Source organism: Spermophilus citellus (genome assembly GCF_964194105.1).
Source record: "Spermophilus citellus genome assembly, chromosome: 3".
NCBI classification, from domain to species: Eukaryota; Metazoa; Chordata; class Mammalia; order Rodentia; family Sciuridae; genus Spermophilus; species Spermophilus citellus.
Window position 1 is genome coordinate 217,692,392 of NC_138184.1, and position 13,558 is coordinate 217,705,949.

The 13,558-nt window shown below is 43.0% G+C and overlaps 1 protein-coding gene across 11 annotated transcripts in view; it reads right to left on the reverse strand.

The window, feature by feature from the left end:
* The window catches only part of DENND2A (DENN domain containing 2A), a 94,282-nt gene that overhangs the window by 37,500 nt on the left and 43,224 nt on the right, over positions 1-13,558 (reverse strand). For all 11 annotated transcript variants that reach the window (XM_081287448.1, XM_081287455.1, XM_081287454.1 and 8 more), the window contains 2 exons: positions 8,103-8,230; positions 6,459-6,580 (listed from right to left, as the gene is read on the reverse strand). In XM_081287448.1, the coding sequence (XP_081143574.1) occupies positions 6,459-6,572 (114 nt within the window). In that variant the 5' untranslated portion in view covers positions 6,573-6,580; positions 8,103-8,230. The remainder of the gene's footprint in view (positions 1-6,458; positions 6,581-8,102; positions 8,231-13,558) is intronic.

The window sequence follows — 13,558 nt, forward strand, 5'->3', positions numbered from 1 at the left end:
TCATAGCTTTTTTTTGGTACCGGGAATTGAATCCAGGGGAACCTTACCACTGAGCCACATCCCCCAGCCCTTTTTATTTTATTTTTTTATTTTGAGACAGGGTCTCTCTAAGTTGCTAAGGGCCTTGCTAAGTTGGTAAGGCTGGCCTCGAACTTGAGATCCTCTTGCTTCAGACTCTGGAGTTGCTAGGACTACGTGTCCACTACCATGCCTGGCTACATTGATCACATTTTAAACCCTCAAAGAATAGGTTTATTTTGTTCCACTAACTTCTCATTCTAAGCTAGAACAGTAGTGATAATGACTTCAGAACATTTTCAAGATTTCCAAGAATAAAGACCCCTAGTCTTCCCAATGGCTGGTTCTATTGTTTTATCATTGGTCTCCAAGTATCAATAAATTGCTCAGTACAGGAAGTATTGACCTTCTTAGGTCACTGTGGGTATCTTAATCATACTGGCACAAAAACAAATAGCTGGGCATGATGGTGCTTTCCTGTGACCCAGCAACCCATGAGGCAGAAGGATCTCAATTCAAAGTCACCCTACCTCAAAATATATAAATATATATAATATATATACATATATATATTATATATATATATATTTTTTTTTTAAAGAGAGAGAGGGGGGGAATTCTTTTTAATATTTATTTTTTTTTAGTTTTCGGTGGACACGACATCTTTGTTTGTATGTGGTGCTGAGGATCGAACCCAGGCCGCACGCATGCCAGGCGAGCGCCCTACCGCTTGAGCCACATCCCCAGCCCAAAATATTTTTTTAAAGGATTAGAGACGTAGTTCAGTGGTAGAGCACTTGCCTACCATGCACAGTATTAAAGAAAAATGAAGGGCTGGGGATATACCTCAGTTGGTAGAGTGCTTGCCTTGCATGCACAAGACCCTGGGTTCAATCCCCAGCACAAAAAAAAAAAAAAAAAAAAAAAAAAAAAGTAACAAGGACCTTAAAGGCCAAATTTCATTTGCAATGATATCCAAAGAAATAACCTAATTCTTTAACTAGATTGAAAACTTCTATCAAATTGTTGGCAGTAGTATTTGTTTTCATTAGAGATTTAGATTGTGATATTGTTTAAAGGAGATTTGACCTATGGAAAGATTTAAGAAGAAATCAAAACAATCAAAACAATGCACACAACTTTCTAAAGAATGTCAAGAAGGGCTGAATGGGTGGCACATGCCTGTAATCCCAGTGGCTCGGGAGGCTGAGGCAGGAGGATCAAAGTCAGCCTCAGCAAAAAAGTGAGGTGCTAAGCAACTCAATGAGACTCTGTCTCTAAAAATAAAATACTAAATAGGACTGGGGATGTGGCTCAGTGGTTGAGTGCCTCTGAGTTCAATCCCTGATACCAAAAAAAAAAAAAAAAAAAAAAAAAAGGACATAAAGAGGCCTGGCAGAGGCTGTGTGTGGAGTGCATCACCCAGCAGTCACAATGCTGGAGAAAGGGTCTGGGTTGTCACAGAGAATCCAAATAAGCACCGAAAGTCCAGGAGCTGCCATGAGGAGGTGGGATTCCAGTAGTTTCTTAGATAATACAAAGGGGAGACTCAGGGACTATGTGGAGGAGCATTATGAAGCATATAAAAGTCTGAGACCAGGCTTAGGGGTGAGGAGAACAAATTAGACCAAAGAGAGTCTTCATGGCTCCAAGTGAGGGCCACAAACAGAAGGGAGAGATAACACAAGGAAGATGTCTGTTTATTGAAGGCCTCTGAAAACAAAGTTATGAATCCTGGATTTAGCAGGGGCCAGCAAACTGGGGCCAGAGAATATTTAAGGCTGTGGCCACATTCTTACCATTTCAACTCTCAACTGTGCCACAGTACTTAACTGCTAATGCAGCCACAGTCAATGTGACACGGATAAGTATGGCTGTGTCCTAATAAAACTTCATTCATAAAAATCAGGCAGCCAGCAATGGTGTGCCAAATCCTAACTGTAGTATAAAGGGAAGTCACTACAGGATCCTAAGGGTGATTTTTTTAGACTTTGGTCCAGAGAAGATTCCAGTTTTTGATAAAAGCACCTCACACCAACATATGCAGTGCCCAACTCTGTCATGCCTCTATTTAGTAGCTCTGTCACAGATGTACACCAAGTGTCTTTTAGAGATTGGGCACCACAAAAGATCTGTAGTGTCCAAAAGGGAAAGGCAGATAGGACCCTCTTGGCCTGATGTCTGACTTCATGTGAAGCCTCTTGCATTATTTCAGGAAGCTGTGTGGGGAAGATCAGGTGGTAAGGAAGCCCTGCACCTTCTAGAGGGAGCTGACCTGGACACAAGTGCTGGCTCATTAACCCATTTTGGGGGGGTGAGTACTGGGGATTGAACACTGGTTTACCACTGAGCTATATCCCCAGCCTTTTATTTTATTTTAAGACAGGGTTTTGCTAAGTTGCTTAATGCCTAAATTGCTTAGGGCCTTTGCTGAGGCTGGCCCCCAATTTGCAATCCTCCTGCCTTAACCTCTTGAGTTGCTGAGATTATAGGTGTGTGCTACTGCCCCCGGCTCGCTCAGTCCTATCTGTGAATGGTATCATATGTAGAAGAGAGTATCTCTAGCCAAGCACAGTGGTGTATGCCTGCAGTTCTAGCTACTCGGGAGACTGAGGTTGGACAACTGTTTGTGCCCAGGATTTGAAGGCAATGCAGTTAGACCCCACCTCAAGACAAAAGCAACAAAAAGAGTGTCTCATATTAGCTCAGGTTTCCTCTATTGTAAAAATTTGTTCCTGCTGTATTCTCTGTGCTTTACTAGGCATGGGAATGGGGGGTAACATCCAGCAAGAAAAGAAGGCACAGTAGAAGGCTGTCTTCTAAAAAGAGCTTGCATTCTGTGTTCATTAGGCCTCAGCATCTGCCCTAGCTGCACATCTGTTCTTTTCTGAGGACAGTCTGTCTGACAGACCCTTCCACTCTGCTGGGACCAAGCAGGAGCTAATGAAAGAAACATCCCAAAGATGGCTTACGACCTTTCTGTGGCTGGCAGAGGAGGTCAACATAGAAGGACTGCTTCAGCTGAGACTGCTTCTAAGGTCCTAGATGCAGCCCAGATGCCACAGATGCTCAATGAATATTTGATGAACTCAATGGAGGAAGTGGCGAAGCCTGAAGCTTTCCCCCAGAATGGGGGCATAAACCAGACACCAGATGTGGGAGTGTAGAGTATCGAGTGTGGACATGGGGCCCTGCTGATGACTTGCAGAGGCCCAAACAGCCCGCAAGTATCAGTGGCAATCAGACACATGCACGAGTCAACCAGATTCTCTCTCCTTAGGACAGATGTATCTGGACTGCAAGCTCTGGCTGCCACCGCCACCAACCTAGTCTAGCTGTTTAGGTGACAAAGGCTCTGGGCTTTCTCTGTCTGGCAGGAGCAGGAAGAAAGGGCTGCTCAGCCTTTAGTTTCTGGTACCAGGGAGGTGTACCCTGCTCTGAATGCGTTTGCTCTGGGCAGATGTTCCTCACTGTTCTTAAGAGGAGGTACAGTGCGCTCCCCTGTGGAGTGATGAGCCAGGAAGGTGGGATGGAGCTTTCTTCTCCCAAACAAGCCTCGTCCACTATGGGGAAAGGATTTCCTAGATGTTGGATATGTCCATATTCCAATGAAAACACAAACACATTTCCAAGAGAAGTAGAAACCACTAGTTATTGGTTGTCATGAATTATTCACAACTACCCTCTTTTCCACATGATGGGGAAAATGGCAGTTGATTGATTTGGACAAGTATTATAGTAACTGACGTGGGTCCGTAAGCCATACCCTTCATGATGGCTTCTACCTCAACTCTTCTAGAAGATGGTGGCAGGAGCTTCCCATTAGGACCACCAAGTGCAGAAGGCAAGCCTCATGTGGAACAGCCCCCAGCTAACAGCGAACACTCACCCTGTGGGGCTCAATAGGAAGATGGCTGCTTTTCTCAGGCTGAAAACAGATCCTTGCAATGGGATATAATTGGGCACTTACAGCCTGAATTTGGTATTTCTTTATTTCTAAAAAACTGAATATTTGTAACAACTACTGGGGCCTTAGGAAAGACACAAAGAAACAGAATATAAACTGTGTGACCTTGAGTAGTTTGTTGTTACTTAGGGAGATGTTTTTAAGACACATTACATGATTTAAATCCAAACTCCAATCATAATGTAAGAAATGTCACAAGGCAATAGACAATTCATGTGAAATGAATGATATGGCTTCTGGGTGTTACAGGCCATCAAAGGTGAAAAACTTCTAGGTGCTGCAATGGCCTAACCAACTCCCCAAAGGAGGCACCAATGAGCTGCTCCTCAAAGGACAGGATGGAGGGAGCGGAGGGAGTGGTCAAAGACATAGACAGAGCTTACCCGGGGATTAGCAAATTACAGCCCAGGGGCCACATCTGACCTGCCACAAGTTGAGAACAGGTTTTACATTATTTATTTATTTATTATTATTTTTTTTTTAAGAGAGAGAGATTGGGGCATTTTTTTTTTTTGAGAGAGAGAGAGAGAGAGAGAGAGAGAGAGAGTGAATTTTAATATTTATTTTTTTTTTAGTTTTTGGCGGACACAACATCTTTGTTTATATGTGGTGCTGAGGACCGAACCCGGGCCGCACACATGCCAGGCAAGCACGCTACCGCTTGAGCCATATCCCCAGCCCAGGTTTTATATTTTTTAAAAAAATATTTATTTTTTAGTTAAAGGTGGACACAATATTTTTTATTTTATTTTTAAGTGATACTGAGGATCGAACCCAGTGCCTCATGCATGCTAGGCAAGTACTCTACCACCGAGCCACAACCCCAGCCCCAGATTTTACATTTTTATATGGTTGAAAAATAAAATTCAAACTTCAGTGTTCCCAAATAGTTTCACTGAAACAGACACTCTCACTTGTTACATATCATTTTATGGCTGCTTCACACTATAATGCAGGTAGCTACAACAGAGAACACCTATCCCACAAACCCTAAAATATTTACTCTCTGGCTGCTTAGAAAAAGTTTGCTGATCCTTGGCTGATAATAGCAAAGGGTAGCTGGTAAGCTCTGCTGGCAGGGAGTGTTTGCACATAAGAACTGTGGGAGATCATGCAATGAGGGGTGCTTGGGGATTAATTATGAAAGATACTTAAGGACACACTAAAGAATATCAACTCCAACTATTAGGCAAGAGGTTGAAATTATTAGCATGTACATGAATAGTTACATTATCTATGTGCACATGGTACAAAACTACAAAAGGTTCAAAAGTATACTCTGAAGTATACTCATACATTGTTGATGGGACTGCAAAATGGTGCAACCACTATGGAAAGCAGTATGGAGATATCTCAGAAAACTTGGAATGGATCCACCATTTGTCCCAGCTATCCTACTCCTTCGTTTATACCCAAAGATCTTAAAATCAGCACACTACAATGACTCAGCCACATCAATGTTTATAGCAGCTCAATTCACAATAGCTCAACAATGAAACCAACCTAGATGCCCTTCAACAGATAAACGGATAAAGAAAATGTGGTACATATACACAAGAAGAATGAAACTATGGCATTTGCAGGGAAATGGATGGAACTAGAGAATATCATGCTAAGTGAAATGAACCAATCCCCCAAAACCAAAACCCAAATGTTTTCTCTGATAAGCAGATGCTGATCCATAGTGGGGTGGGGGGATAGGGAAGAATGAAGGAACTTTGGTTTATGTAGAGGGGAGTAAGGGGAGGGGTTGGGTTGTAGGGATGGGAAGGATGGTAGAAAGAGACAGACATTATTATCCTATATACATGTATGATTATACTACTGGAGTGACTCTGAACCAGTACAGCCAGAGGAATGAGAAGGTGTGCTCCATTTGTATACAATGTGTCAAAATACATTCTACTATAAAATGAATAAATTAATTAAAAAAAAAAGCATACTCTGTAAAAAGAAAGCCAGTCTTGTGGCCTATAGGAGGTCAGGCACTGACAGTTCCACCAAGGTACCTGCTTCAGGTCTATCCATGCTAAGATCCCTCACAGAGAAATTCTTCTACATCCATGAACACAGGTGAGCTCCCATGCTTGTATATACTTTCATTTCAAAACCCCCACAAATGGTAGAATACTATAAATATACTGTTCTTCACCCTGCATTTCAGTCTTGTGTGTCAGAGTTTGTTCAGTGCCTTCTTCTGAACAGCTGTATCACATGGATGGACCATTTTTTTATGTAAAAAGTTTGAGGAGAGTTCTGAGCTAGAAGCTCAGCGGTATTTTCAGAGATTCTGTCAAGCAGTGGGGGTCCAGGAAAATGAGAGGCAGGAAGGCCAGTCAGACAGTGGATAGACAGATCCAGGTTGTGACAGACAGAACCAGATGCCTGGTTGTGAGGATGGCCTGAACTCCAGAGTGTTCAGGGACATGGTACCTGGGACCCCTCTCCTGCCACCACTCCCCAGGGCTCATACCTTGGTGGGAGTGTCAGGTATGGAAGAGGTGGGAGAACCAGGAAAGGTCAAGACACATTTCTTGCCCAGGCAGCGGCCATGTAATTCGATGTCTTCATAAGGGTTTTCCTTCATTGGTGGATCTGTGGTCAAAGGCAATGGGTCAGGAACCTGGGAAGTTTTCCTCCTCAGAACACTGAGGCTAACATCTTGGCCTCTCCTGCGCTAGCCCTTGTGGGATGTCTGTTGTTTTGCTGCCCATCACCCTTTCTCTCAGTGACAGACCCTGATTATCACTAGGGTAACAACCTGTCCCCTCCCTTATAGCTATGTAAGATTAATTCAACTCCCAGTTTCAGGACTTCAGCACTCTAGGGGCCTCAGACTGCTGCCTCAGTGATGAGTTCAGGTCAGGGTTCGCATCCCAGCCCAAGGCAAACACCACATGGCATTCCCAGACTCCAAAGTGAACAAGGGAGCCAAGCTGGTCTGGCCAGAGTGAACCTCAGGATTTTTGCAAAGACTTGCAAGACATAGGTACTCCTTCCCAGGGGAAGGTATGAACTCCAAGGAGCCGTTAGCCCTAATCCTGAGGATGATGGGAAGTCCGCTGAGAATGGAGCTTCTCTGGGAGGTAAGAAATGGAGGAGGAAAAATGCCAATTCTGGTCATGGGAGTCCATGACCTCCCTTTGTTGTTAAGTTGGTGTCCTTGTTCCCTATAACTGAAAGCAACCTCTCAGGCATACGCTGCAGAAGTCCAGAGTTCATACCCTCCTTCGATTTGGGAAGCTTGCTGCTTTAGAAAACCCCGCCTACACAGCTCAGCTGACTAAGTGCATGCCCCGCCTCTCCTTGCATGGTATTTTCTGGTACTGGAGACTCCATGCATGCAAGTCTGTGGGCATCTGCCCCACCTGCCTCTCACATGCACTCACCTATGGGTTTCTCCCTCTTCCCAGCTCGCTTCCTCTCCCACGGTAAGCAGATACCAGTCTGAGCTCACACCACACTGAAACTGTGATCTTACAGAAGATTACTGAACTCCCCAAACAAACTTTGAATATGAGCCCCACTTTGGAATCTAAGAGGAGTCTTTGGGGCTAGGCCAAAGTTACTCTCCAACAACACATTCATTTAGTCTGTACTCTGATGCCCTGTTAGTGCCATACTCCTGAGTGTCTGAAAAAGCATGCTGGTCTTCAGTGTTTTCTTTCATTCAGTCATCCCTACAATTCAGGGAGCATCTGTAAGGAGCCAGGTCTTTTACATTCTCTCCAATCCTTAAATAACCTGCAAGGGAGCCATTATCACCCTCACTATTGAGACAAGGGAGCTCAAGTTCAGAGAAATTACGGTATCACCAGTTCAATATCACACAGCTAACAAGGGGCAGAGCCAAGATTTCATTCCAGATGGTGACTCCAGGTCTTCTGTTTCTTGGTTCACACCCTGCCTCCTGTGCGGTTCATGACCAGCCCTTCTCCCTTCCAGCCTCGTGTTCTCACTTATCTCACTGAGGCCCACTCTCCCCTCCTGTCTACCTGCTCTCTCATTCATTTGACTACAACTCTGTCTTTGTGTGTGCACATGTGTGTTTCAAGCAGCATCCCCATTTCCTCTCCCTCTTTCTTACATCCAGACTCACAGACATTTGGTCTCTTACCTAGAATGTCTTCATAGACGTTCTCCTCTGATAAAGTGCGTGTGAGCCCCAACTTAGTCTGTGCATACCAGTCCACCCTGTTGTTCTCGCAGGAAGACTGCAGTAAGTCTTCGAATTCATAGGACTTTCTGAATTGTGCAAATGGGAGGGAAAAACCAAGAACTTGAATCAATATAGGCTTCTTCAGAGAATGTACACCCCCTTTCTAAATTTGTTCTTAGAAAGCTTTCTATTATTGAAATCAACTGTTTTTACAAAAGTGAATATCCACAAATAAGAAAGGTGGCTTTTGCTTGCAAGAATATTTATGCTATTATGCTAAGTGAAAACAGAAAAAAATATATATACATGTATATGTATATATACATATACATACACATATTATACACACATATATTTTCCCCAGGTTGCAAATAAACATATCCACATACAATAAAAAGAAAAGACAGAAGTGAAATACAGAGGTGCCACCTTAGGACTGAGGGATGGCTAGTGACCTCTCTGCTCTTTTACTTTCCCGGACTTGAATTTTCTAGTGTTTACGGACCATACATTACTTCAATTAACAGAGAAGCAGTGAGGGTGAGTTCAGAGTAGACCAGAGGCCTAGGCACTGGCTCTTTCCTCTAAACTAAGTGGCAATAGTCAGTATGGAACCCAAGGGCCCGCTGAGGCATCCTGTCTTGCCCCTCAGCTGATCAAAGGGACTGGCTCTCATTTGTGACCTGGCACATACATAGCTTTCTACCATAAAGCACTGATGATTTTTATAACTTTGAATATTTAGGAAAGGTCATATTATGTAGCATGAAAAACTTCAGGCATCTTAGGATCCACAATACCTCCCACCTTTTTCTTCTCTCTCCCACTGGTCTCCAAAGTAACCATAATGTCCCCTTCCTGACAGAACCACTCCCAAGCGGAAATACTGAGAATTTCTCCAGAACACACCTGGTCCTTCCTGAATGAAATTTTAGGTGAAACATGCTGTCCACCCACTTTGAGCAGGGCACATCCCCCAAGCTAGCCTTGACTTGGTGGCTTTTGCTTGTAAGAATATTTATGCTATTATGCTAAGTGAAAAATAGTAAAAAAAAAAAAAAATATATATATATATATATATATATATATATATTTATATACACACACATATATATACATAATACAAATATTTTCCCATGTTGCAAATAAACATATCCACATAAAATAAAAAGACAGAAGTGAAATACAGAGGTGCCACCTCAGGACTGAGGGATAGCTAGTGACCTCTCTGCTCTTTTATTTTTCCAGACTTGAATTTTCCTCTTCTTCTTACATAGTCCATTTGGTCACAACCCTTCTGTGGCTCAGAAACCCAGTTCTTTTTATTTTATTCACAGTGTCCAGCAGAGTTCTGCACATGCTCCATGATAAATACTTGTAGCTGACTACCTAAATATTCATAGTGGCTTTGCTTGTTCATCTGCACTCTCAATTTTCTTCTAGCCCCTAGGGAAGATGTTTTTCTGGTGGTTTGGATTTATTTATTTATTTATTTTAGTTCTTGGCGGACACAACATCTTTGTTGGTATGTGGTGCTGAGGATCGAACCCGGGCCGCACGCATGCCAGGCGAGCGCGCTACCGCTTGAGCCACAACCCCAGCCCCTGGCTTGGATTTTAAAATAAACCTGAACATGGCTTCCTCACAGGCCCTTTAATCCTAGGTGAACTACTTAAGTCAGATAAATTCAGTGTCCTCATTTGATAGTAATTATCTCATAGAACTATTGAGAGACAGAGAGAGAGAGAGATGTTTATAAAGTCTTCATCACTGTCCTTGGCACTTAATGAGCACTCAACAAACGTTAGCTATTGATTATGTAGCAACCGTTCTGCACTGACATGTACTGTGTGGAGGCACTGTGCTCAGGAGTCAATAAATAAGGGGTGACTAAAACAGTCACTGTCCCTGCCTCATACAGCTTACCTTCTAGGGAGGAAAACATATTGAATCAGTGCATGCACAAATAAATACAGTGTAGACTGTGTTAAGTTCAATGATGGGAAAGCAAAGTCTGCTATAAATGAGAGCATTAGGAGGACTGGATTTAGGGATACATCAGAGAAGGCCTTGGGATAAAGTCACTGAGACCTCAAGGATGATAGGCCTCAGTGGGGGAGGGCTGCAGGACTATGGTGGGTGTGAAGGCTCTGAGGCTACAGGAAGTTTGGTGCTTTCAAGGAAATAGTTATCATAGAGCTGAACTGTAGGCAACAGGTGTGGCGAGTGATGTGCAACAAGACAACAGATCTGGGTGGAGATCATCAGCCTCCTTCCAAGCTCTGGGGAGTGTGTGCATAATTAAAATTTTCCTTATCCACTATCCTTACCCCATATTGAGAATCTGTCATTTGATGCAGTAACCATCATGGTTCTATAATTTCTCACCTTTCTCAACAAAATTTTTCAACTGGGCAGGTGAGGGTGGAGCTAAGTAGAGGGAAGAGGCGCTAAGACTTTGCATTCTAAATGACCCTTAGTTGCCTTCTTTCCTTTACCCTCCATCCATCCCTGTAGATATCCCATTTATGAAACTGCTCCCCAAGGTAACCAGCAAGCTTCTAATAGAACCCAACTACTTTCTCAGTCTCTCTTTACATGACACTGCTTGCTGCCATATTCCCCTTGGGCCTCACACCTTTTCTAGAATGTGGGGTAGTGCTGCTCAAAATGGCCATCATGGATGGGGTTGGTATGCGACTGTGTGTCACTGTTACTAAAGACATATGTATGGAAACTGAGCAACCATTTAGAAACTGTGCGTGTATGTGCGTATGTATATGCGTATATGTGTGTGTGTGTGTGTGTGTGTGTGTGTGTGTGTGTGGTACTAGGGATTGAACCTAGAGGCATGCTACTTCTGAGGTACATTCTCAGTCTTTTCAATTTTTTTTTTAAATTTTGAAACAGGGTCTCACTAAGTTGAGTAGGTTGGCCTTGAACTTGTGCTCCTTCTGTCTCAGTCCCTTAATAGCAGGATCACAGGTGTGTACCACTGTGCCTGGCTTAGTTTAATGTTTTCTATGATCTTTCCACATTTCTAAGAACAAGATGCTAATATAAGAGTTCAGGCATACTTTGCATTTGATTCCTGACATATAAAAGACAAGAACAATCCAAATAGCATTAGAAAATCCACCTTGAACTGGGCATGGTGGCTCATGCCTGTAATCCTGTTATCATGATGTGTTGGTAACACGTGTGCAAGCAAAGGGTTTGGGAAGTTAGTTCTTCTAAAGCATTATTTCTATAATCTACAAAAATGCCTTCAAGGAATTCTATCTTCACCTTTTGAGGTCCAGGTAGGTGAGTAGCTCCCTGAAGAGGAGAAACATGTTTAAGCCAATCAATCATTCAACCACTTAGCTAATTCTCTAAAAATATTTTTAAATTAGAAAAAAGTTTTAGCATCTTTATTAACTTTGAGAGAAACGAAATTTCCAAAGGCTAATGAATGATAACCACATTCAAATTGGCTTCTTTTTAGTTTAAACATTTTCAACATTCATTCCCCATGCCACCCACATTTTTAATAAGTTCCTTCTGCGGGTCACAGCATGCTCAAAGCTTATAAGGCAAAGGCAAGAAATCCCCGCATGAGGATGCCTGCAGCCTGGGGAGGGTGTAACCTCTCAGCCTGTTGGCCTCCCAGGCCCTCCCATGATCATTTGGTAGTTGATACTCCAGTTTTAGAGGAGCTAGAATGACCTGACTATTTTTTTTTTTCTGTTTTCTTTTTTGAGATAGGAATTGCTGCGTTGCCCAAGCCAGTCTCTAACTTACGATCTTCTTGCTTCAGCCTCCCAGGCAGCTGGGATTACAGGTGTGCACTACCACACCCACCTCCAATGAACTCTGCTAAAGGCAGTTATAACCTATGTAATATCCAAATTTCAACAATCAATGACAAATACTGTGATTTTGAGTAGTATTTTGGATGTTACTGATGACTTTTCCATAGTTTTGTAAATGAAATGCTGACTGAAGAATGGGCAAGAAGCACAAAATTAAAAATCCAAAATGGAACTCAGATGGGAATCTGCTTTTGCAGATGAGAACCTCCTCCTCTTCCAGAGCTGCATCTCAGGAAGGCCACCAAAATATTTAGGCCTCAACCTGGAAGGCATAGTCTAAACCTCCCTCTCTCTCACCACCCACATCTCACACATTAACCAGAGTTCTACCTCCAAAGCATCCCTGGAACCCACCCACCTCTCTCAATCCTACTGCAGTGACATTACAAGGTGACCACAAGCTCTTCCCCCACCTCTGACTTGGCAGCCCCTCGAGTCTCCAAGCTGTAGCCAGGAAGATGTCTTAAAGATGTAAATCTAATTCTTTCTACCTCTCTTAAAACCCTTCAGTGATTCCCACTGCCCTTAGGTAACAGGTCCCAATCCTTCCCCTGTCTACAAGGCTCTTCCAAAGCTGGCTCCAGGAGACCTCCAGGCCTCATCTCACACCCTTTAGTTCCTCCAACACACCCAAGGCTTTGTGCTGCAGGGCTTCCAACTCTTTGTTCACTCAAACTGCACATCCATCTGTCATAATTCCCGTGGCACCTTAGGCTTCCTCAGAGGCCTGAGGATGGTTATACATAACTAGGTGTATACTTCTAACTATTACTAGTCTATAAGTTCCACGAGAACAGGGTCTTCATCTATCTTGTTCATTACCATGTTTCCATGTCTAACACTAAACAGGTTCACAGAAAATACCTGTTAGCTGAATAAGTGAATGAATATTTTAAAAGCTGGCTTTAAGGGCACATTTACCACTTTTAATTTATCCCTACTTTGGGTTTTAAAAAAAAAGCAGCTATGGTCTTGAGTTAGTCAAATTTTTGGAGCAAACTTCCCTCAGAATTCTTTTTAGTAATGGCTCAAGTAAGCTTGGATAGCCTACGGCCTAGCCACCACTTCAAACCATTCTACTAGGGCAGAATCCACTTAAGCTGCCAGAATCTCTTTTTTTGGCTATCCATCCCAAGTGGCCATCGGCAGCTCTTCCCCAGGGCCCAGCTGACCTCCCAGAAGGCCATTCATCCCACCAGGTGGTTCCCAGTAGGAGGCTCTTAGTTTACATTCTGTTTCCAGTGTTTCCCTCTACTTATTCCCATGATCATTAAAGTTGAGTTTCTGCTTTTCTCTACCTTGGATCCAAAGTAGAACATCTCTGTCCACCATTGTGTCCACCCTCCAACGAGAAGTACACATGACAACTATTCTTATAATACATTAATGGCAATCATGGTCTCTGTTTTCCTTTTTTTTTTTTTTCTTTTTTTTTTTTTTTAAAGAGAGGGAGAGGGAGAGGGAGAGGGAGAAGGAGAGGGGGAGAGGGGGAGAGAGAGAGAAAGAGAGAGAGAGAGAGAGAGAGAGAGAGAGAGAATTTTTTAATATTTATTTTTTGGC